The sequence below is a fragment of the Argiope bruennichi genome, chromosome 6, assembly GCF_947563725.1.
Source record: "Argiope bruennichi chromosome 6, qqArgBrue1.1, whole genome shotgun sequence".
NCBI lineage: Eukaryota > Metazoa > Arthropoda > Arachnida > Araneae > Araneidae > Argiope > Argiope bruennichi.
Genome location: NC_079156.1, coordinates 100,806,007 through 100,832,774, shown reverse-complemented (window position 1 = coordinate 100,832,774; position 26,768 = coordinate 100,806,007). Strand labels below are relative to the sequence as shown.

At 30.1% G+C, this 26,768-nt stretch overlaps 1 protein-coding gene across 1 annotated transcript; it reads left to right on the top strand.

Moving 5' to 3' along the window:
• The first annotated feature begins 493 nt into the window (after nucleotides 1-493).
• LOC129971093 (sialin-like) lies at nucleotides 494-26,701 on the top strand. Its single transcript, XM_056084569.1, has 10 exons — nucleotides 494-817; nucleotides 4,008-4,222; nucleotides 6,065-6,298; nucleotides 9,582-9,765; nucleotides 13,028-13,158; nucleotides 15,616-15,765; nucleotides 17,399-17,531; nucleotides 19,660-19,815; nucleotides 21,573-21,658; nucleotides 24,138-26,701. Exons 1-10 carry the CDS (start codon nucleotides 673-675, stop codon nucleotides 24,378-24,380), a joined length of 1,677 nt encoding a protein of 558 aa, XP_055940544.1. The 5' UTR covers nucleotides 494-672; the 3' UTR covers nucleotides 24,381-26,701.
• The last annotated feature ends 67 nt before the right edge of the window (nucleotides 26,702-26,768 follow it).

Sequence of the window (26,768 nt, the reverse complement as noted above, 5' to 3'; positions counted from 1 at the left end):
TCTTCTTCACACATTTCAAATGACATATTACACTAAAAATGAATAGTATCAAATAACTTTTCACACATGTTCCTCCTCCAAATCATTTAAAATTTTCCTGACGTCAGTCACAAGTAATATCGACATAAAATTCCCAAAGAGAGCCTTATATGTAACATTTACGCGAAAATGACCACCTATTACGAATTTAACGCAGTTAAAACTGTCATCTCGCTCCTTTAAATAAACCATGAGCTGATATTTCCAATATTTGTCAATTAGATTATTTGTGTGTATGATGTTCGATTCGTGCTTCATACATAGCATAATAAAACAGTGATAAAAAAAACGAAGGACAAGACGAATGTTGTTTGCTTTGAATAACTTTCTATCAACTGTTTGCTCTGGAACCAGATATTTATTCGCTGTATGTCTGTTTTAGTGTATTTGCTGCCAAAAGAAAATTTTCGTTGGCAGCGTCCTTCCTGTATCTTGTATTTATACAACCCCGCCGTTGACTAGCAGCTGGAAATTTGACTAGATAGACAATACACTGGTGGGATAATGTTTCCGGAACAGACAAACAAAGTTTATCTTTAAAGAGAAGAATATCAATAGAAGAGATTGCTTCGAGCCTTTGGGACAAGCCAAAAAAAATTTGTGTTTTCATATCAGATAAATTAATTATACAAGATGAGTTTTTCTGAGAGAAAAGGTTCGATTTTTACATTACCAGCCACCCTTGTTGAAAAAAGCAGGACTCAATCTTTCGATGAAGCTCAAGATTATTTAACCCAAAAGAAAGCTAGCACACCAAATGTTGTCGTCAAAAATAAAAGTGAGTATTTATTTTTTTATTTCTTTATCTATTATGAGAATATTATAAAAATGTGTGTTATTTACTCATAATCTTTTGAATTTTATTATTAAACTTTTAAAATTTGTTTTTATAAAGAAAACCATTATTTATAAACTCTACATTCTGAGTTGATTTTTTTTAAATTTAAACTTGCTTAGTATTATCCCTCAGGATAGTATAATTGTGAACTATAACTAAGTAATATTATAATTATTTATTATAGTTGTAAATTGATAAAATTATTTATTATAGTTGTATACTATAATAAGTAATTTTAATTACAGATAAATTTTGTTTCTTTTTTTCTCCATACTAGATGATCGTAAAATTTTACATAGTTTGCTAATTATAATAATTATTTTGAAGTTTCATACCATTCTTTTTAAACTCTATTATTTTCCTAAAATACCAATATATATATATTTTTTTTATTTTCTAATTCGAGCATGATTAAAGAATTTTTTTTTTTTTGAAGTTTATACTGAAGAGATTAGAACAAAATAATACGCCTAATAATTACTAAATAAGTTATAATAAATACTAATAAATAAATTAAATATATAAATAATAATAAAAATAATAAAATATTAATAATTAATAATAATACTAAATAATTCTAAGAATAACTTTTTATTTTCTAATTCGAGCATAATTAAAGAAATTTTTTTGAAGTTTGTACTGAAGAGATTGGAAACAAAATAATAAGCCTAATAAATACTAAATAATATAAAATACGGTATTTTAGCAATAAAAATAAGTTAAAGTTGTTTTTTCTCACTCTTACTCATTGGTACAGATATTTGAATTATTAATTAATTAATATTATTACTTATAATTTCAATATTCAATTTTTTACCCTATTACTATTAAATATCACCAAAATCTCATATTTAAATTTATTAAAAAGCAGTCCCACTGAGAAATATTAAATACTTTATTTTAACAGAAAAAAATTCTTTTTTATAGATTTGTACGGAAAATTGGTTTTTAAATTTAACAGCATTATTTTGGAACGTTTAGTAATTAACATTTTTAATCTTTTGATCATCAGAAATTTTATGCTCTTTTAAATTTCTGAAACTTCGGTGAAAATAACCTACTTCAAAAATTTTAAAACATGAAATCTTGATTAAAAAAATCAACAATCTATTTTAAATAGATTAACAGAAATTTGTAATGAAAGAAGTTTTCGATTCAGTTGATATTACAAGATTAAAAATATTTTTAACTTCGCCGTTTATGCATATTTTTGCATTTCTATTTATAAAAAATATATTTGCCTTAATTTTAAAATATATTTTAACAAGGAAAATAACAAAATAAATTGTTTTCTAATTTTTGCTACTTTAAATTGATACAATTTTTTAAAAATATTTTTTTGTAATTTTTTTTTTATTTGGCGTATAATTTTTGTCCTTTCAATTCTTTTAAAATTCTTTAAAAATTTTTATTTCGTTCTAAAAATTTCCTTTCAATTCTTTGAAAGTTCTTTAAAAACTTTAATTTCGTTCTAAAAAATATTCAATATTAACCTGTTTATGTATTTTATTTTTTATTTATTTATTTACTATATAAAATATTTTTAACCAGTTCATCTAAAGAATTTCAAATTTCATAACTTTTCGTCTAGCTTTTTGATAAGATCTTTTTATTTATTTACTTTACTACCAACACTTCCATTGGAAACAAGTCTCTTTAGAGTACTACTATTAAAATAAAGATTTCTGCTTCACTCTATCAAGTTTAAAAATTTAAGACATGGATTTTTGTTTTATTCATATAAATTAAGGAATTTTTATTAAACAATTAGTGAAATTTTTTTTATTCAAAGAATGTTAATTATTGTATATAATGTTGTCTAGGGAAATAAGAAAAATGTTTGATAATTTGTAAAACCTTTAAAACCTTTGGCAGTAGCATACTAATTATTTTGTGTGAAAAAATGGCTGAAAAGCATTCATATTGAATAAAAAAATATTTACATGATTATTTTCTACTAAAAAATTAACAATTTTGAACTATTTACAGTTCATTCTTATATTTTCAGTTTCAAACCGTATTTTGATTCAATAATTTCACTATAAATTGCATAGAACATATCATTTCGACATAATTATAACAAAATGATTCTTTTCTCTGAAATAATCTTTTAAATTTGTCAATAGTTGTTTCTTATACAAAACTCATAAATTTGAAACAAAATTTCAGTTTCGCACAATTTCAATTTTTAGACACAGTTACAAAAAAAATCTGAAATTTTTATTGTATTTTGCTACATTGAATATTTTTATTTACCTATACATCCTAGCAACAATTGAGAAATAGTATTTCTGCAAATTATTTTTGTCTAATTAAAAAATATCATCACAGTAAAATATAAGTAATAACATTAATAGTTATAATGATGAAATAAAATTATTTTGGAAATTAAAAATATATTTTGCTAAAGCTATTCTAATTAATAGTATATTGAAAATCATGAGGAATCACATCACCAAAGGATGACGTCTTTTTTGTTTTTACGGCTCTTAAAAATAACAATAAATTTCAATAAAATGGCTCAGTTTCTATTTGAAATCTAGGTAATATAGGCTAATTTTGATTACATTTGAACTCTTAAATAAATTTCATTTCAATATATCATTCGCTTTTAAATTTATTGTAATGACCACCATTTCCATTTATCTGTGTGTATTGATACATTGTCAATTGCCTCTAATTGTCTTCTAAGTCAATTAGAGGCTTTCAACAACTATTTATAGTCATTGACTATAATTGCTATTACAATGTAATAAGCCACTGACTAATGTAATTTGCCATTAACTAAAATCATCGAATTAATAGAAAACAAATTTTTTTGAAGAAATCTTAATCGAGGATGTGTTAATTATTAAGCACTTAAGCAGGCAACAATTGTTTTGCAATTGACATGTATTACAATGTAATAAGCCATTGACTAATGTAATTTGCCATTAACTAAAATCATCGAAATAATAGAAAGCAAATTTTTTTGAAGAAATCTTAATCGAGGATGTGTTAATTATTAAGCACTTAAGCAGCCAACAATTGTGTTGCCTGCTGATATGTATAAAAAATGTGTAAAATGTATAAAAAATGTGTGATATGTATAAAAAATATCTTATAATGTAATTATTTTTTTTTTCTTCAGAAAAACGATTAATACCTACTCGTTACATAATTACTATGCTGGGGTTCAGTAGTTTCCTCATCATGACGGCTCAGAGGTTGAACCTCAGCATGGGTATTGTTGCCATGGTGAACCAAACAGCTCTGCAGGAGATGTCAATGGGAACGTATAAACCTTCAGAATGTCCGGCAAGATTCAAGATGCATTCGAATGACTCCACAGGAAAACATCACCAAGTAAGCATTTCATATATGACTTGCTATAATCTACCTTTTCCTTATGAACATAAGGCATATGAAGCTAATAGCAGTGATATTCCTTATGAACATAGGTAAGGTAGGTCACCGTTATACCATCAAAAAGGTTTTAGATTATTTTTGGCCTGGTCCATCATTTGAACTAACGATTAAATTCTATTCTGAATAAAATATTTTCTTAAAAATGATATAGATGCTGCCCCATCAAAATTTTCGCTCTACGTACTGGTACATTTTCTGTACCAGTAGCCATGGAAACCCTATTTCCTTTACGGGGTTTATACAAGTCTTTGGAAACTAGAGAACTGGACCAAGTCACAATTTCTGCTACTGCAAAAAATATTTTTTTTTCAAAATTTGCAATGTAGAATTGAGGAGGATGGTTTAAAAAACCAACCGCCAAAATAACTTTTTAAAAAAATGTTGTTGTTTTTTCTTAACTGGAGTAATCTTTTTTGAGTTATTAGAAAAAAAATTAATATAAGCTTAAGCATATAGATGCTAGTGCCAGTTCTAAAAGTGATTATATATATATACGCAGGGTGATCAGTATAGTAGCGTTAAGAACTTGAAGTTCAAATGGCGTCTCGTACAGTTAAGGAAGTAGCTTGTATCTATGCCGGCGTCCTGGCATAGGGATAGCGTGTCTTCTCCGTGATCTGGACGTCCTGGGTTCGAGTCCCGGTTATCCTATCTGTGAGTTGTGTGAATGTGCCCTCCTGTAAAAAAGGGTTGTGCAATCGAATGAGTGATACGTGAGTGGCAAAATCGTACTCTTGGCCTTGGTTGGCGCTACTAAAACAAGAGACGCACCCCTATCGGCTTAAATCACTGTCTTCGTAACAGCGGGCTTGTTTAAGTGCCATAAGAAACAACACAACAACGTGTATCTATAGAAAAAAACTACGATGAATGTGTTGAGACAGTTTACAGCACTCGTAGCGAGAAAATAACGAAGTTACAAAAATAACGCAAAAAATAAAAGTGTTCGGCCAAAAAGTCCAATTAGAAAAATGTACGTAAATAAAATGCTGTCGCCCTCATATAAATATATGCCGTACCAAAAAATATATACCATAAATATTTAAATAAAAAATGTATCAAAATAAAAACACTGAAAAAAGTTAAGGAAAATTTTCTGCAAATTTGGTGGAGATATTTGCGATTAAAATTTTGAACTTTCCTTGACTTGAAAGAAGAATCGTTCTTAATTGCAAAATGTATTCTCCGATTCATACAGTTTTCCAAAGTTAAACTACGATGGAATGATGCAATAAAGAAATTATAAAAAAATTTTATAAAAAATTCTGAAAATGCACTCCAAAGGAGGAAATGCTGCTGTATACACTGATCCATTTGTCACAGTTACTTAAAAAAAATCATGATTTTTTTTCATATATAGAGGAAATGTTGCAGTTACACTATGCGTATATTAGTTCCATCTAGCTAGCTGTATTGTTACAACATTTAAATACATTAACAATTTTGTAATAGGATTAAATTTTAATATTAAAAAATTATCGCGAGAACTTAATTTTGAAATTTTATTTTAGAAGAAGTAAAAAAAAAATTACTTATATTATTGTAATATCAAATTGCCATAGTTGTCAATTTCCTTCCCAAGATAAGCTGTAAATCTTTTCTGCATAAAAATAACTGGGCGGCAATACTGTTTAAAGATATATATACCGCATTAATGCATTTCTGAATTAAGTTCCTTTATGTTATTCCACAAACAGGTATACATTTAAAACCATAGATCAATATTCTTTATATGCTGTATAAGTGACAATCTGTGCCTAAGTTGTTTTTCTTTAACAGGAAGGCAATTTGGTATGGGACACAGTGACTCAAAACAATATTGTCAGTGCCAGTTTCTTAGGGTTGGTTCTAACTCAAACTCCAGGAGGGCGGATGTCCGAAACTCTGGGTGGCAGGCAAGTGCTGGTCTTCAGCTTGGTGTTAGCTTCTTTATGTAATCTGTTCTCACCAATAGCAACAGATTGGGGACCTTATGTTCTTATGGCTACACAGTTCATCAAAGGATTGGCTCAAGTGAGTGATTTAAAATAGTAAATCTTTAATAGTTCTTTCTGCAGTTTATGAAGCCATCAATAATATTATCTTTCTGTAATGTATTGCTCAAACAGTAATGATGTAACGGCATATTTTTCAATAAATATTTTTATTATAAAAGATTATAAATTTAATGATAGAAGATTTTTATTTTTGTAAAACTGCTAATATATATTATGTTTTAATTTATGCTTTGTTTTTCTTAAAAATCCGTGCCATTGCGCAAGAATTTGTGCTGTTAGTATACATCTACTATTTCTCTGAATCAGTATATTACCGTTTTTGAGACTACCGATGCAGTTTATGAGGCCACAATAGTATTACGCTTCTGTAATGTGTTGTTCAAAAAGTAATGGTGCAATGGCATATATTTTTAAATTTTTTTATTATAAAAGATTACACATTTTATTACAGAAGATTTTTATTTTATAATGTATCGCTACATATTATGTTCTAGTTAATGATTCGTTTTTCTTTAAAATGCGTGCTGTTGTGCAAGAGTTTGCGCTGTTAGGATACAGCTACTATTTCGCCGAATCAGAATGTTACCGTTTTTGAGGCTACCAATGCAGTTCATGAGGCCACAATAGTTTTACGTTTCTGTAATGTGTTGTTCAAAAAATATTGGGGCAATGGCATGTATTATTAATTTTTTTATTATAAAAGATTGCAAATTTTATTACAGAATATTTTTATTTTATAATGTATCGCTACATATTATGTTCTATGTATATTATTAACGAAGTTAATACTTCGTTTTCCTTTAAAATGTGACTGTTGTGCAAGAGTTAGCGCTGTTAGGATAAAGCTACTATTTCTCTGAATCAGTAAGTTACCATTTTTCAGACCATCCGAGGCCACCGATAGTATGATCTTTCTGTAATGTGTTTTTCAAAAAGTAATAATGCAGCAACCTATTTTTTTATTATAAAAGTTTAAAGATATCATTATAAAAGGTTTTTATTTTGTCGAATTACTACTTCATGTTATGTTCTAGTTCATGCTTTATTTTTCTTCAAAATGTGTGTTGTTGTGCAAGAGTTTATGCTGTTAAGATACAACTTATATATCTTTGAATCAGAATGTTACCGTTTTTGTCGTCAATAAAAAAATAATGCTACCTTTCTATAACATGCTGTTCAAAAAGTAATAACACAAATACTTATATTTTATTAAAGATTTTTATTATTGTAAAAGATTAAAGATTTTATTATAAAAGATTTCTATTTTCTGCTACTTATTATGTTTTAGTTCGTGCTTTGTTTTTCTTCAAAATGTATTGCATTGTGCAAGAATTTGTGCCATTAGGATACAATTACTAAATCGCTGAATCAGGAAGTTACCATTTTTGCTGATACCACATTTCAACTTCATTTTGAAGAAGATGATGATGATTTATTTAATATAATAAATCATCAGAGTTATCCTCTGATGATTTATTTAATATAATAAATCATCAGAGTTATCCTCTGATGATTTATTATATCAATGTCACAAAAACAATATTGATCCAAAGACGTGATCAAAAAATTTTATTACTTTTAACGGTTGTGGCCAATGCGGAGTTGAAATAATCTGGCATTCTGAAAGTACAATGGAAAGCATGGCAAACCACAGATTAATTATGACCTCAAAGAATTGAAAGCGTTTGGAGATTCTGAATTTTCTTTAACGCTTTCTTTAATTCCCTCATCTTAATTTCCTAAGTGAAAAACACTGATTTATTCAAACTACTTCCCGAGTTCCTTGAGGAATTTCATCCTACATCACAGATGTCATATAATCCAATATACGATATCCACAATTTATAATGTAGCAACAAACGTTAACAATTTCTTCGTAAATATTTACTTTTTCTATTTAAAAAAATAAAAGATGGAAAACATTTCGCTTTTGTCAGAAATGGCGCGTCAAGTTGTCAATATCTTGTGCTCATAAAAGATTTAGTACAGAAACGAACAAACAACAATGAGAAGAGTATAAACAGGTGTAATTCAATGCCCCAGTTTCCCTACGGCAATGCTAGATTAATTACCTTTTCGTCAAAATGCTTTTAGTCATTACTTTTTATGTGGGCTGCTTAATTTTATGCAAAGAATAGTTCCTTGCATTTTTCACAAACCATAAAATGTCTTTATCCTGATAATTAAAATAAAACCTTCTAAACGCGTAGAAATTAGATATAAAGCATGGTACATCAAGCTTTTTAAAATAAGTTCGATGATTCAGAATTTAACATATTAAAATGTCTTTATTTGCTGCATGCTGTTTAGGCAGCATCATATGGCAAATTAATGAATGTTCGTGAATTTTATTTCTTATAATATTTATAATGGAATAATTTCTTCTTAGTATTATTTTCAACGTTTCGAGCCTTCATAATTTTCTTTTGTCCTCCAAAATTTTGATTAAAAATTCTCGATTCAATGATAATTATATATATTTTTCAAATTTTTATTTATATTATTTTTTATTTTTATCAATTCTTTATTACATATTCTTATTAATATTTTTATTTGAAAGTCTTTATTGTCTTTTATAATTCATTATTGAATTTACTAAGAAATTTTGCAATCATTTTTTTTTCATTTTTCCCTACCAGATGGCGCTACTCATTTGAAATTAAAATTTAACTGAAATTAAATGATAATATTTTTGTATTGTTACATGTAACAACCACCATTATTACGTAATTGCATTACTGTTTGTATTAATAATGCATCCATCTGCATGCATATGGATTATATGGATTTTAATGAATCAAAAGTCCACTATGATATATACATATCTCTATTTTGAGCATTTGTAATAATGAATAATTATACCTTTTTATACACGCAATTTATGAAAAAGAAGAAAAGAAATATGTTTCAGCTTTGAGAATTACAGTTCAACACTTCTAATTGTGTTTTTCACACCAGCTATTACTGTTGTCATTAAAAAATTAGCAGTGCCATCTCATGGAGTGTCAATTCACTATGCTAGGGAGCTCTTTGGGGAATCGATTCCCTCTCTATTTGTTTATAAATCCCTATTGAATAATTTCATAACTCGAAGCCATTAGCAAGTGATTAAAAAAAGTTATTACAAAATGTCTTCCTTATAAGCCTAAAAGAAGTGAAATTGAATAACATTTGTGAAAAAATTGTACTCATTCGAAGTGTTTTAGAAAATGTAATGTAGCATTCAATTTTATAAAGTTATTTAATATTCTTCAAGTACTAGGATTGTTATTATAATAATTTTATCATAATCTTTTCAGGGTTTGATCATTCCAGCTGTCAGCAGCCTAATGGCGAAATGGTTTCCAACACCAGAGAAAGGTCTTTTATCATCTATCACAATGTGTGGATTTCCCGGCGGAGCTGTGGTTGGTGGCTTATTGATTGGAATCTTATGCAACAGCGAATTTTTAGGAGGATGGCCTCTGGTGTTTTATGCCTTTGGTATGAAGTTTTCATATATTGGTTTGTCCAAAATTACATTACACAATTCACAGAGAGGGACAGCAAAAATAATGCATTAAGGGAACAGGAAATTTCGGTAGGTCGTTTATAGAAAATGGAAGTGCTTCGGGAAAAAATTGGGTCAAAAACAACCAATATAACGCATAACACATCTTCATTTAAACTATATATTCAAGCTGATTATAAAAAAGGAATATCCAGATATATGAGACTTTAACTATTATACCGTTCATAAAATTTAGTTTTAAGGTATTTTACAATACACATTCAAAAATAATATGAAAAAAAACAGTTAAATTCCAACAGTTACGATTACATTGACACAATTTCAAAATATTCGAATGGCAATATCATTTTATTTAGTAGAATTTGTTTTCCATAGCAAAAAATAATAAATAGCCTTGGAACAGCACCTAAAGCACGAAACTCACTAGCAGTAGATAGACTAAGAAGAAAAGAGAAAACAACAAATAATAGCAGAGAAACAACAGAAAGCAAAACATTTTAGTGTGTTTCATAAATTTTCTAATTCACCTCTTCAACCGCGATGACTCTTTGCATACGGTAGATGGTGCCTTGAACCAAACCATGTACCATTCGAAAGGAATCTGTTCAACTTCACTCTCTGGTAGGCACACCACAATTGTTTACTCTTTTCATCTTTATCTAACATTGTGATTTTCATGCTACAGTTACCGCTCAAATGCTATTTATCGTTTTTTGCCATGGAGAACACGTTCTAATAAAAAAGGTTAGTGATGCCATTTGAAAATTTTGTCACTGTAACCGTAATTGTTGGAGATTCACTGTTGTTTTTCATATGATTCTTGAGTCATACCTCAAAATAACTTGAACCAAAATTTTAATCCGTTCTTGTAAAAGCTGTGATAATTGCGATTTCATATATCAGGATAGTTCTTTTATAATCACCTGGCAAATCTCAATCAAAACGTAGAGCACAATCCATTCAAATTCAGTAATACTAAGCAATAGGAAAATGAAATTTTACAGACAGAAACATGGAGTCTTTTTCACTTGTTCTTTACCTTTAATTTCATCCAATGCTATTCATGCATCATAGTAGACCACTATGCTATCCTTTAGTGCCAAAACAGAGTAATAATACGTATAGTAGATTTTAAATAAAGGAAATTGGGGTCTCAACTTCGAAAAAAGAGCCTAGACTTTTCAAGTCACATAGAAATTGATATAGAGGTTCCTTTTGGGTTTCACAAAGATTCTAGTAAATTAAAAATTTTATAGATCTCCCGAATATGGAACAGGTATACCAAAAGACAATGATTTTTGCGCTTGGGTAAGAAATGTCATATTTTTCGAGTAAGGAAATTACAGGTACAAGAGCTGCACATCAAGGAATTTCACGATACCCAGCATTGTTTACTGCTCAAATGACAATTCAAAACTTTGGCTGACCAGGATAGACACAGGGATTTCAACCACCATTTGGTCTTGACCTAACTTTCTCATATTTCTATTTGTATGTACCCCTGCGGGTTTATGTGTTTGGATCAAAGTTTAGATATAACAATGAAGTTCAATATGTGTTTGAAGAATAAAGTAAATTGCTCAATTACAAGAGCTTCATGAACATACGTTCGTGCCATGAAAGCAGAGATGGCTAGTGTAAACCGAATCTGGTGATTCGCATCTGTTCGTTATGTTTCCAAACCAATAAAAGACCATTTCCTCTACTTACAAAATTTCCGTTATGCTTACTACGAGTGAACTATAGTGCCCTCTTTGTTTTATGGCCCACCATTCTTATATTGCTATCTGTTTGAACCTGTAGGCTTATGTACCTGCAGAAGAGTTTTGAGATGACAACGACGCTCAGTAAGAGTTTGAAAAAAAATTCATCATTCACAAAGGCTTTGTGAATATGGAATCGCATCATAAAAGCAAAAATGGCCAGAATAAACAGAAACTAGTTAATCATATCTTGAGTCATGTTTCAAAACCAACAAAAGACCAATATATTTACTTACAACATTTCATTTCTGTAACGCTTTCCATTAGTGAACTATAGCACATGTTTTATTCTTTTGCCTACCTTCTTAAAGCATTAACTACTTAATTTATCTGTTCATTCAGAAAAAAAAATCAATATGAAGAACCACCATTTTCTGAAATGGACAGTAATCTACTCCGTAAATATTCCCAAATTTTTGTTCATTACACGAGCTCAGAATCATAATATCTTGGCCTGATCTTAAATAGTAAAGCAAACTTATTGTGTAGCATTCCGATACATAAACTGCAATCAGTTATTGAGTGCCCTTCGGTACAGGACATTACCCTATTAGCACAAGATATTGTGGTGAAGAGCTTATAAGCCAGTTAACAGCGACTAAACAAGGGCAATTGCTTTTTTATTGTTGTCTTGTTACTCGGCTGCGAACCACAAGGTCCCAGGTTCTATCCTCGCTCATATCTATCTGCTACATTGATGACCTCAACGATGAACCTTCAACCTTCGTACAGCTGTTGTGGCGCCGTCTACCCACAGCAACCCAAAGTCGTCAGACTCCCTTGGCGCAACAGCTCCACTCACACACGCTCGCCAAATCAAGAAGGGTGAGGCGTATTAAAACTCAACAGCCAAGATACATCACCACTCACCAGCCATAATTATCGTCTCACCTCCGACTCACTGGAGGGAGAGTACTGTGGTGAAGAGCTTATAAGTCAGTTAACAGCTACTAAGCACGGGCAGTTGCTTTCGTATTGTGGTCTTGTTGCTCGGCTGCAAGCCGCAAGGTTCCAGGTTCTGTCCTCGCTCGTAACAATTCGCCACAATATTATTCGATAACTCCACGATGTTCTTCGATATTTTGAATGCCAAACAATATTGTCAAGATATCATACAATATTGTGAGGATATCATGCAATATTGTAGAGCATTTCGTACTAATAGGGTAATTGGACATCTTACTGAATATATTTAAAATCATTTGCCGAATAAATTCTGTTGTTCATACCATGTATTTCATATAAGAATATTATAAGCCCGCAATTGGTAATCCTTTAAACTACGAAAAATGTTCAACTACATCTGCATGAAAGTTTTCCCAATTTTCTAACATTTCCATATTTTTGATGCACGCCTTAAATGATGCAAATGATTATTTTAAAATCGATAGGCCTTTCATTTTGTCATCGATATTTTCTGTCCCCGATTGAATTTCCATATATTATAATCACTATTTTTCTGATATTATAGGCTTGATGGGTCTGGTCCTTGCATTCTTTGTCTACCAGTTCGGATTTAACACTCCAGACGAAGATAGCTGCATTACAGAGAGTGAATACAAATATATTATGAGCAATCTTGACAGTCTAGACACAGAAATGGTAATTTGTATAATTTGTTATAATTTTTTCTTCAGTTGAAAGCAATGAAATAGGAGGGAATGATTAATTAAAATAAGATCATCTTCATTTAGAATTAATCGTACGAGTGTCATTAATTCTCTATGTTAAGCAAGAGTAGGCCATTAAAATTCTAAGCACATGCTATAAAATGGTATCTAAAAAACGATGATGAAATTTTGTGACTGAAATTTAAAACTAAGATTTATGTTACTTAATAACACTATAAAAAGTTTACTGTAAATGATTAATGTGTATTATAAAAAAAATGACTGTGTTCCATGCAGAAAACCGATACCATTCTGTAAATTTAATGTAAATTTCAGTGTTTCTTTAATGCTATCTAAAAATTGAACATGAAGATTTCTAATATTATGCTCATCGCAGTAGGATTTAATTAGTATGAGATTTAACTGGAGATTATATAAGAAAATTTTGGCGAGACTGCTCTCACTGGTTATTATTAGTGAACCCATTAGTGGTTGTTTATGTCAGAGTAACTGAATTACTCACATTAAGAGCCCTCACTTGGCGACCTTATGTTTGCTGATCCATATTCCAAGTATGATGTTACAATACTAAATGCGTTGAATCAGCAAAATCAATTAACATAAGGCAACGAAAAATAAATAATTTCCATCTCAAACAATCATTTGAAAAGGATACATCGATACTGACGATAAGTGATGCTGACAATGAAGAATGCTATTCGTTGGAGGTTATTATCTCTAGCTTGGTCGTTCTTTGAAAAAGAAGTTATGGAAGTTAGCTCAAAGGTTGCATAAGTGCCTTATGGATGTTAAATATTATACAACACAATGGTTTTAAATATGTTCATTCGTTCTTTGAAACAGGAATTATGGAAGTTAGCTCAAAGGTTGCATAAGTGCCTTATGGATGTTAAATATTATACAACACAATGGTTTTAAATATGTTCATTCGTTCTTTGAAACAGGAATTATGGAAGTTAGCTCAAAGGTTGCATAAGTGCCTTATGGATGTTAAATATTATACAACACAATGGTTTTAAATATGTTCATTCGTTCTTTGAAACAGGAATTATGGAAGTTAGCTCAAAGGTTGCATAAGTGCCTTATGGATGTTAAATATTATACAACACAATGGTTTTAAATGTGTTCATTAGTGTACTAGTAAATTTATTCGGCTTCAAGTTATATAAATCATGTTTATTCAATTATGTAATCTTGAAATTACGTACATAAATCTTGATGTTTTAATCTTACACAGCGCTGTTTTATAAAGTACTAGCCGTCTTTGACGACCAGCCCGTTTGCCAATCTTAATCCTCGTTAAAATTTTAATAATTAAATATTTTATGTTACTCCTATTGTAATAGGTTCTTCATAAAAAAAAATAAGTTTCAAGTTTTGATAGTCATATTATATATTCCTTCATAATATTATAAAGGCCTTCAGCCATGACGTAATATGTATCTCTCTAATTTTCTGTTGGATCCCGTAGAATTTATGCTTTAAATTAAAGTGGAAACGATTAATCTGCAATTAATGTAAGAACATTTTTTTTTTCAACGAAGCATTTTTTATAATATGAGTACTGAAAACAGAGTCGCTGAGTATTTAAACCTTATGGGCACTAAAGAATATCTTTCTTAATTTATGTAATATCTCAAGAAGTTTTCAACAAAATTTTCTCAGGTTCATCATGAACAGATCGATTAATTAACAATGTTTAGCTCTAAATCCATCAAACACTAAGAAAGTAAACATAAATTGTTTGAAATATTCGGTCGAAAACATGTTAAGCCTTCAAAATCAAGTCCGTATACGTTGAAAATAGAGTTGTCAAAAATCAGAACACAATACGCATGCGTGAATTTTCTACGCCAGTTCGGGTAACGCTACGCAGATTGGAAATTTTTAATTTCCTTTATTCTGTTTTATTTTAATTCAAACGTACTTCAGAATAAACTGAAAGATCGATTGATTAACAATGTTTAATTTTCAATGCATCAAACACTAAGAGAATAAACAGAATCGTTTGAAATAATCGGCCGAAAATATATTAAGCCTAATTTCTTTAGCGTGGAAAAAAAACTGAAGCTTTACTCATTTGGCGGTACGGAAATGAAAAGATTTTTTGGCGGGAAAGTTAGTTTTTAATTAATAATTAAAATTATAATTAAAAATTCAAAAAAAGGGACCCCAGGTGCACATTTACGACATCCAAGGTATGCATGTGCCAAATTTGGTAGCCGTAGGTCGAACGGTCTGGCCTGTAAAGTGCCCCCCCACACACATTGAGCTTTATTATAAGTATAGATTATCTGTACTTAAGCAATGGCACTGTTTTGTTTATGTATATAACCCAAACAATCCTATTGCATGTTGTATTTTTTGAGCGTGTCATAAACCGAAATGATGAGTTTTAATTGATCATGTTTATTCAATTACTTTACAGAAATACAAAACTCCCTGGAAAGCAATTGCAACTTCTGTTTCAACCTGGGCTGGAATAATTGGCATGTTTGGTCAGTATTGGATCACTTACTTCTACCTGTCGGTTCAGCCTAATTATCTGGGAAATGCTCTTCATTTCAGTCATATGGAGGTATTTATTGCCATTAATAACTTATCCATTATTTTTGTATACAAGTTATGAAAAAAGTATATTGAAGTGGGTGACTTGATTGTGCAATGTCAGCATTTTAATTATTTTCTTATGGGTAAAGTTATGATTTAACAATAGAAGACTTTTCTCAATGTAAGCCAATCTATACCAAAATGTTAGATGATATACCAATAGAATATTTTTTTTTCTAGTCAGTTCGATATTATTTGCTCAAGCAAGTGCAATGATATACAAATAGAATTCTGTTCTTTTCAGTACAAAGCGATTTCTACCAATAAAATATATGATGTAGTAATAGAATTCTTCTTTTCTTAATGCGGACTTGATTGCATCATCAAACTATTAATGTCCTCTTTCAACACGAAACTAATCAGTTTGTCTGCCAATTATACATCTTTATTGAATCTGTATCGATATATTTTCCTCTAATGGATTGTTAAATTTCTTACTGTTGGCACATGGATAGATATTTGAACATGAATAAGGAGCCACAAGTAGTATAGAGGCAACATAGAAGGTACACTGAATTGTAATGAAGGCATGGAAAGAGTTTACTGCTAGAATTCTCATTTTCAAAGATTGCTGTAATTTTATTTTAATCTCTCCAGATAATAATTGGAATGTTTGTGGTTCATGTACTTTAAAAAGGTACCTCTTTCAATTTACTATGGCTGAATCAGATCTTTAAATAAAATATTAGCTCTATTTCATTCTATCTATTAAAAATGCAGCTCTGTCTCTTCATAAAAAATTATGATACATGGATTTAATTACAACAATAAAGATAATTCTAATCTCTCTTCACAAGTCCTCCAGAAAACATTCAAGCCCTATAAATCGGAGATAATTAGATCTCTTATTCAGGTGCTACTTTCATGTTATCTGACAAATTTAAGATCCTATCCCGATATATGGACATAATCCTCTATCTCAAGTCATGATATATTGACATAGTCTTATATCCCAAGTCCTGATAATTGCCATAATCTTATGTACCCATGACATTTCTTTATAACAAATTATGATACATGGATTTAATTAAAACAATAAAGATAATTCTAATATCTCTTACACAAGTCCTCCAGAAAAAATTCAAGCCCTATAAATATGAGATAATTAGATCTCTTATTCAGGTGCTACCTTCATGTTATCTGACAAACTTAAGATCCTATCCCGATATATTGACATAATCCTCTATCTCAAGTCATGATATATTGACATAGTCTTATATCCCAAGTCCTGATAATTGCCATAATCTTATGTACCAAGGCCTGATACATTGGCACAATCCTCTAATTCAAGTCCTGATACATTGGCATAACCCTCTATTTCACGTTCTGATACATTGACATAATTAAACTAATAATAGTAATATTAAATTCTCCAGTCCTTGTCCTGCAGAAAGACAAGCTATACCAATACATTTAAGCAAAATCAGATATCTAATTCATATTATCTTTTATTTATATATGATAATAAACTCCACCCTACCCTCAACCCTCTGAAGTTTTGATATATTTTCTTAATTAGATCAAGTAATATTTAAAATACATCTAGGAAAATATCCTGCAAAAGAGTAATTGCCTGAAACGAAATTTTCTTTCTTTTTCAGAGTGGATATGTCAATTCGTTGCCCTATATTGCTCAAATTGTGGTTACATGGGCTTCAAGTTATTTCAGTGATTATGTAGCAAATAAAGGCTATTCCAGCACAGATATTATGAGGAAAATTTGCAATTCATTAAGTAAGTGCACATTTTAAATTATGATTCTGTTAAAAATGTAACGGTTTATGAATTATTTTAATATTAATCCTAGGAAATAAGTCTTTTTTTTACGATTTATTCTTTTGTTTGAAAAAATAGCTTAGCTGCAAAGCTTTGGTTACAAATTTTTACCCATCTTTGAAGGTAAATTGCATAATTGACATTTTTATGTTTAATTTCAATAATATGATTTATCTACAATTCGATGCTCAAGATGTCACCAACAAAGTATTTTTCAGCATCTAATTGTGAAAGACATAAAAGTCGTGTTATATTACAGCCTTGTACTGTTCTCTTGCCTGTGAACCTTCTTAATTGAATCGAATCCTATCTCATCAGGATGCCGCTAAACGCTTAAAGTTCTGCTCCATCCATTTAAATTGCTTGCCTTTTATGGTGATACAATTACGTTTTCTGGTATCACGTACAAAAGGTTTCAAATAATAAACAGAATTTTAAATCTTTAGCTTTCGATAACGGAAGAAAATCACAATATTAAATATTTGATTCGAAGAATTTTTAAAAGTTTAATGAAATATTTCTGGTAGAAGCTCGATAGTAAATGGAATGAAATGATGTAAAATGTCTGTATTTTCATTCTATTCCCTGGCGAAAATGAATTTTTAGCCTCAGATGGCGACATGTATTATAGCCACCATATTTTGATAGTCTTACACCTGTTCTGTTTATCGTATATGTGAGTCATCTTAATGGAGTACTATTAAACATCATAGTACTATTAAAAACATAACTGTCTAGTTCATCTATCTTCAAATTTCCGCTGTATTGTAATCTCGAAAGACTACTCAGACACGCTTTGAAGGTACACGGAAGAAACGGAATGCCCGTACCGCCGCTACAGTGTTAGCATGAACTTATGTTCAGTCCGGAAAACCACTGCCAGACACGGTACAACCCCTCCCGTAGGATGCACGTCCCGTCATCGGTAAAGGGTAAAGACACCAAACTCTTTGTGTACCCACCAGGGAGGCTAGAATCAACCACCATAATGGAAACTTCTCATCTCCAAGACTGAAGTAGCCCCTGGTGGGATATCGCTGTATTGTAACTTCACTTTTCTGTTCGCTGTACAAACTTTACAAATATTAAACAGAATCCTTCCTTTTTAGCTTTCAATAATGGAAGAAAATGACGCAATTAAATGTTTGAAGAAACAATACAAACAGTTTAAATTTCAGTTCAATAAGGAAATTTATTTTTGTATGTTACGTGAAAAAAAATTCTTTTAAAATTACAAAAATTCAAAAAAAATTTATCCAATTATTAAACTGACATCGTAAAAAGAATTATTTTTTCAAATTTTATAATCTTTGTAGCTTTGAACAATAGAAAACAAATCTAGCTAATGAATAGGATGTAACAACGAAAACTGGTTGCATTTTAGGACAACGATGTTAGCTATTTTTTTAAAATTAGGCAGCATTCAAAAAATGACCAAGATTTTCAAAAAAAAAAAAAAATTATGCACGATTATTAAGCTGACATTTTTAAAAAGACATTTTTTTAAAAAAATTTTTGAAACGATGTAAAAGTGATTTTCATGCAGTAGAATTTTTAAGAATTATAGCGGGAAAAGAACCAAAATTTTGATAAATCTTTAAAAAAATTAAAATTTTATATAATTGAACGTTTTCACACACAAGGCTTGCTATATTAGCTCTCAAAACATATAATGATAATGCGACTTAAGTATGAAGTTGGGTTCGAAAAAATACAATTAAATCCTCTGTCGGGGAAAAAAACGAAATTACTTTCCGAACAACCCAATATGAAGACGGATTAAACAAATTTGTCCAGCTGTGTGATAAATACCTCAACAGGTTTGGTGATTATGTAGAGAAGTGACCGCCACAAATGTCTCTTAATTATCATTTGTATCCTGGGTCTATTGTTAATGAAGCATTTTTCCTTTGCCTTGTAATTTTTTTTTTGGATCACCCCTCGTACATACAAAAGGCGATCCTACCCCATACTAATAAAGGATTCTTTATAAATATAAGGTGTTTTCATTATTTTGATAACCATATGTATACTAATATTTATACTTTTTATTTTCATCTAAACTAATGATATTTTCCTTCCTCAGGTTGTATTGGCTTCTCTTGTGCTGTAATAGGAATTACATATTCTGGTTGTGATAAAACACTGAATATCACTTATTTGGTCACTGGCATGATTTTTGCAGGATTTGGATATCCTGCAAGTCAGATTGCTCCTTTAGACATGACAATAAATTTCGCAGGTATGCTCTCTTTTGCCAATGAATTTCTGTATTGATTAAAAGCACTTTTATATTAAATAAGCAGTAATAAATTTAAATGATTCATCATTATTATCATGTGAAAACATGATGTTGTTTTGGTTTGAGGTGTTTGAAGCCTTAAAATGCATAGGCAACAAATTGTTTAAGCCTCAAAATGCGTAGGCACCAAATTATTGAAGTGTCAAAATGCGTATGCAACAAATCGATGAAGCCTCAAAATGAGTAGGCAACAAATTGCCGATTTATCTCTTTTGAGGCATCATTTTTTTAGGGTTATTAGAAAATAATGCAGAAGGTTGTCACATTTGGCGATGTATCGCCAACTAAAGTTACAACTTAATTTCCAAATTTTTTGTATATTATATTTTTAAACGTGAAAAATATTAATAGTGTATTCATATGAGCCCAAGTCCTATAAAAAAATTTATATCCTATTTTAATTATAAAGGTTTGATGGATTCTACAAAGCTTTTATGAATATTTTTTCTTCGATTATGAGTATCTGCATAAATATTATTACGGAATACGATATATCAAATATTTTTTTTAACTCTGTTAAATTAAATAAAGTAACAAATTTAAATCTTCTAATCATTTTTTTATATAATCTGAGTTTTGTTTGAATTTTTAGACAATTTCACATAATTTTTATTTGGAATAAATCTGCAATTAGGTTGTTGTGACTTATGGCACTCTACAAGTCCGCTGAATGTTATCTGTCAGCGATTTAAACCGAATGAGCACCGCTTATTTTTTTCAGTAGCGCCAACTAGTGCCAAGACTACTACTTCATGCGTCACATTTACTTGCACAACCCCTTTTTACAGGGAGACACATTCATACACCTCACAGATACAACACAGAAGAAGAACAACCAAGTCCGTACCGGAACTCCCAGATCAAATAATTTTATGTCTATAAGTTTCATTTGAAATTTCGAATTTTTAAAAAACTAATATAGAGTTTTAACTATACTTATTATAAAATTTATAGCATCCCCACTCCAGGTCTGTAACTTTAAATATTTATTAAATTTATTTGCATTAAAAGGCACGTAAACCAGAAAAAACACTTTTTTGAGAAAAATATCATTTAAAATATATTTGCGTATTTATCTTCAAGATCCCCCTCCCTCAAATAATAATTTTATTTATCCATATATATTTTAATACTGCTTTATTACCATTTCAGCTACAAATGCCTGCGTCCTGGTATAGGAGTAACGCGTCTTCCCCGTGATCTGGGCGTCTCGATTTCGAGTTCCGGTTCGGGCATGGTTGTTCTTTTTCTGTGTTGTATTTGTGAGGTGTGTGAATGTGCCCCCCCCCCTGTAAAAAGAGGTTGTGCATGCGAATGTGACGCATGAAGTAGTATTTTTGGTCCTAGACAACAAGAGACGTTCACTAGGCTTAAATTGCTGACAGATAACTGACAACAGTCTTGTAAAGTGCCATAAGTCACAACACAACAACAGCACATATTAATAAGCACATGCATAATGTGTTAGCTAGGTCAAAAGTGAAAAAAGATAGAAATGAAAAAATGCCATTCATTGCTTTGCTTGAAAGGCCTGAACTGTAAAATATTGAGAAACTTACTAGTGTGTGTAATTATTCTAGTGAGATAAAGTTCCAACAAAATTAAATGCATAGCAAATTAGTTATTTCATTTAATTTATTTTATTGTATTTAGTTGATTACTAATTTGTTTAAAACAGGAAATTAATATTTTTTCAGGTACTCTTATGGGAATTATAAGCACCTTAGCTAGTACATCTGGATTCATCACTCCTTTAGTTGTTGGATCGCTAACTAGTACAGAGGTAAGATTTTTCTTACGTAAGATGTCTCAAGAATTATGCCGGCAATCGAGTTAACCTTTTTATTGTGTATATATAATGGTAGCATATAACATATGCCAGCAAAACAAAACAAAACATCCTGAATTATTTTAAATTGTTAAATTGCATACAAACGGAAGTTATCTATTATGGTTCGGATTATAGTATAAGTCATATCCACCCGAAGGCACACGGATAAAGAAAATTGGACCGGACCGCAGCAAAAGCAACACAGGCAGGAACCGTGGTTGAGTCCTAAGGGCCATCACCGGCCATGGTACAACCCTTCCCGAAGGAAGTACGTCCCGCCATCGATGGGAGGAGCCAGATCCCGCGCCTTTTTGCGTACCTTTCCGGCTGGCGACATCCAATCACCTTACCAGAAGCATCTCTTTTCGAGGTGCCCCCCGGGGTAGATTACAGTATAAAAAATAAAATCTAATTAAATTTATCATGAATTTTTAAGGATCATGCTCTAAGATAGTAAATAATATAAATATAAAATTAAAATTTAACAATAAAATTTTATTAGACACAAATTCTATTGACATCCATATCTAAATGACAAATTATAATACTGTAAAATTTGAAAATTAATTAATTTAATTATTTAATTTTATAAATGTTTTTGTTATTTTTCTGTCTAACTTTCTCATCTCTAAGCTCGTTCAAGCTCAGATATCTTTGAATATTGGAATCCCGAGATTCTCGTTTGAAAAAGAAAAATACCTTACCCCCTTCCCCTCTCAAAAACCACAGTGGCAGCCTATGGGATTAATAACAAAACAGGACCCCTTCTAACTAAAGGCTACTAAGCAAATATTTAATCTAACATTCTTTAAGAGTTTTAGGAAACAACCCCTGTCCCTTAAACCCATTAGTTTGTGAGTCTCTAGCAAACACTAGTGTGAGTCTCTAGTACTGCGAGTATTCAATCAATTACCCTTAACGAGGGAGGAAATTTCACAGAGATAGCTAAGTGTTTCGGGCGTCCACAATTTCGTTGAACGTGTATTTGGATTTTTTTTTTTCAGTATGATAGAGTTAAAGTGTTACATAATATTTAATTATTCATTATTAATATAAAGATGTTGAATGTCACTCAGAATGTCAAATCCATTAGAATTATAGTCTAAAGTTTACAAAATTTATTATTATCTTACAATCATCATTCGCTAGAATCATTCTAATATTTTAAAGGTACAAATGATAAATTTTTTTATTTATTTCAACAGAACGAAGATTGGATGTCTTTTTTGGCTAACTATAGTAAAATATTCCAGCACATTAAAAAACACGATTTAAAGCGAGAATCTCGCGATCGCAACCACCATGACGCCATCTATTCTTAAAGATTAAAAGTAAAATTTAAGTAAACTTTTATTATAATGTTAAGTTCAAAATTTCTGAAAGAAAAATAACCTGTAATTTTCCTCAATGATGTTATGAAAAAATGGAAACAAGTGATAAGATCGATCTTATAAAAAGAATGGAGACTGATGACAAGATGATGATGAAAAGAAGTAAATTGGAATCTTTTAAATGCATGATATTTTATCAAATATTTGAACGAAAAAAATATTTCTACTTTTGTATGCATTATTTAAAATATGTTTGTAAAAATAATTTTTGTTTATTATTTTCTTTTTTTTTCTGGTCTTTGATTTATAATTCATTGTAAGGGAATCGGTTTATCAATTTTCTCACAAATTCCACATCAAAATATTTTTACTTTTATGGAATCGAGATTCAATTTAACTAACTCTTTAACTGATAATTTAGTATTACAAATATTTAAATAATGTATTGACAATGGGAACACACAAGTAAACAAATTTTAAAAAATTCCAGCATATTCCATCAATACTCAAAAGCTAAGTTAAGTTAACTCCATCAATATTCAAAAGCACCAAACGTTCTTTCAATGAAATTATGGTAGACACCCTAGATATCTATGCGAAATTTCGAATTTTCATTAAATGTGATGAAATGAATACCTACAGCATGTGCTTTGTTTTTAAAAACAGTTCCTCCAAGGAAGAATTCTGAGAGCATTCAAAGGATCGCCGAGGATAAATCTGCTTAATAGACATCAGTTAAACAAAGTATTCTTTTAAATATTATTCTTTTCAGTCCTTTAAAAACACTGGCTACAGTTGAAGTTTCCGAGGGAGAAAAAAAAAATTTCTTTTTTTTTGAAAGAGAAATTCGGATTTCCCATAATTCTGAGACACTTAAATTTGAATAATCTTAAAAATGAGAGGGTTAACAACCAAATATCAAAATTAAGGATAGTTCTAGCCAGTACATGACATCTGATCATCTTTTATAGAACATTATAGCATTTTTCTTGACATTTCTGATTAAATTCATTTTGCAATTAAAATAATATTCAATTTACATGTAATTTCAAGTTCACCATTACATTTTATCTTATCAAATTTATCTCCTTTTCTTTCAGCAAAGTTTGTCTCAATGGAATATGGTGATGTACATTTCGGCTGGAATCGTATTCTCTAGCGGAATAATATTTGCTTTGTTCGGCTCAGCAAAGATTCAAGAGTGGGACAAAATTACACCGAACGCAGACTTGGAAGGTGAAGAGAACGAAGCCTTCGATGAAAAACCTGGGGAAAGTTGTAGCACAAAACCCCATGAATCAAATGGTACAGATATGTCATATGTTGTGATAGATAGATTATAGTAGAAAAACATTTCAAGTAATGTCAGTGCATCATCTACTTCAGTGGAAATATCCACACAAAATGCTATCAGTTATTATCTCAAATTCATCATAAAAAGGATGCGGTAATCATCAGGTTGCATAGAATATTATCATTTGAAAGAATCAGTATTGCTACTGCTTGTTTTTGATTAACTCAACAAATTTTATCTGTTGAAAATTATTGAGTTTGCTCAAAGATTTTAATTTCAGAACAAAGATATTTAAGAAAGCAAAATATCCTCATGAAAATAGTCACCAATATTGCTAAGATATTTCTCATATTAGAGGATTCAATATTGCAATTTCTGATTTCTTGGTGGCGTTTTGAATTTTCTCATATCAGAGGATAAAATATTGCAAATCATGATTTATTTGTGGTATCACGAGTTGATCATTAATTGATGGTGATTATCAATGAAAGATGGAAATTTTAGATGAACCTGCTTAATAGCTTAAATTTTAGAAGAAGTTGCGGCTATTTAAGAAAAAAAATAAAATCTTCATGAAAATGAATCTTTAATTGCTAATATTGTCCAGATATTTCTCTTATTAGAGGATTTAAAATTGCAACTTCTGATTTCTTGGTGGCATCTCAAGTTGATGATTATTTGATGGTGATTATCAAAGTTCAGTGAGAAATGGAAATTTTAGAAGAAGCCATTTAACAAAAACGAAATTCCATATAATGGTTCTTTAATCTTAAAGATAGTACTAACTCTTTGGAAGATACATTATTACCACTTATAATTTTACCTTTGACTTCTCAATCTTTTTTTTTCACCACCGTTCATATAGAAAAACATAATTTTAAAGTAAAAATATTTTTTAAAGTATATTATCAATATAAGCATAGTCCTTAATGATATACTGGCAGATAAAAGATACAACATTCACCCTTTCTTTTCAAATATCTTCTAAAGGTATTGGTAGAATCTCAATCAGAACAAATATGGAGCCAGTTATAAATTTAGTATCATAAATGCACAACAAGAATGTCAGTTTCAGAGACGCCTAGCTCAACAGCTTTCAGAGACATCTAGATCTTCAAGTACGAAAAGGATTTTTGAAATAGATATAAAATATACCATACCAAATTTTAAGAGTATGTGACTTGCTCTTTGAGAAGCCTATATAATATATAGGAAAGATCATATACAATTAGCATTATACTGGTGTGAATTAAATATGTGATAGCATTTGGAAACGTAAAGATTTCTCGTTGGCTAGAGAAGCATGTCGAAACTTTTATTTGATGCAACCGATGTATGCATTTATTCTATGCAGAACAAATGTTGGACGAATTATTATGAAATCTATCAGAGCTTACTGACAAATGCAATTTGCCAATAAACTGTGTTGTGTAAAATGCTTAAAAAAATAGCATCGATATATTTTTAGTAATTATATCTATTTGAAATGGGAACAATTTTCCAATAATTCCAAATGATCAAGAGGTACCATGACAAAGAAGAAATGTGCCATCTTTTTAATCAATGCTGCCTTGTAGTAGCTTTGGATTTTGGAGGTGGAAGTATGATTAGTAAGTACAAATATATGCGACCAAATTGCCTTTTTGGAACATCTCCAAAAAAGTTGGTGGTCATCTATATATTTTGATTGGAGGAAAACTAGGAAAATGCTCCACAACCAATCGTTGCATGCATCAGTTTATGAATAATGTTGTTAAGATCATTAAGGGACGTAATGTCAATAATTCATGATATATATGAGGATCAATAATTCATGATTCTCAGATATATCATGAATCATCCCATTAGGCACCGAGAATTGAGCATGAGCATGAAATCACAACAACATGAAATAGGTGCCTTTTTTCTATCTATGAAGAAGAATTAAGTGTACAAAAAAACGGGGAAGATTATTCTTTCAAGAATTTGGATAATGCTAACAATAATAGTAAGAGAACGAAATTATCTGTTGCAATCGTATTTTCAAATGAAGTTGATTTTTTACTTTTGATTTACTTTGACTGTTAAATGCATTCAGAAAAAATTGTTTTGTTCAGGAAATTGTTTTTTCAATAACTGGAATTCACAAGGAACAGCTTGTGTTTAGTGACTGAGATATAAAAGAAACAGATTGTTTTCTGTAAATGAATAATAAAAGGCAACGTTTGTTCTCTTCATATTTTTCAAGATTGAAAAAATAGTAATGTACAGAGAAATGGACCAACAGTAATGAAATCTATGGTGTAAATAATCATCGTAATATATATTGTTTTATTTGTGATGGAATTCTGCATGATTTTTATTCATTCATCATTTGAAGCTCATGAATTTGCTTTGTTACCCATCATGTATATATTCTTTCATCTTTTAATCTTTGCGTTTTAATTTAAATAAAATA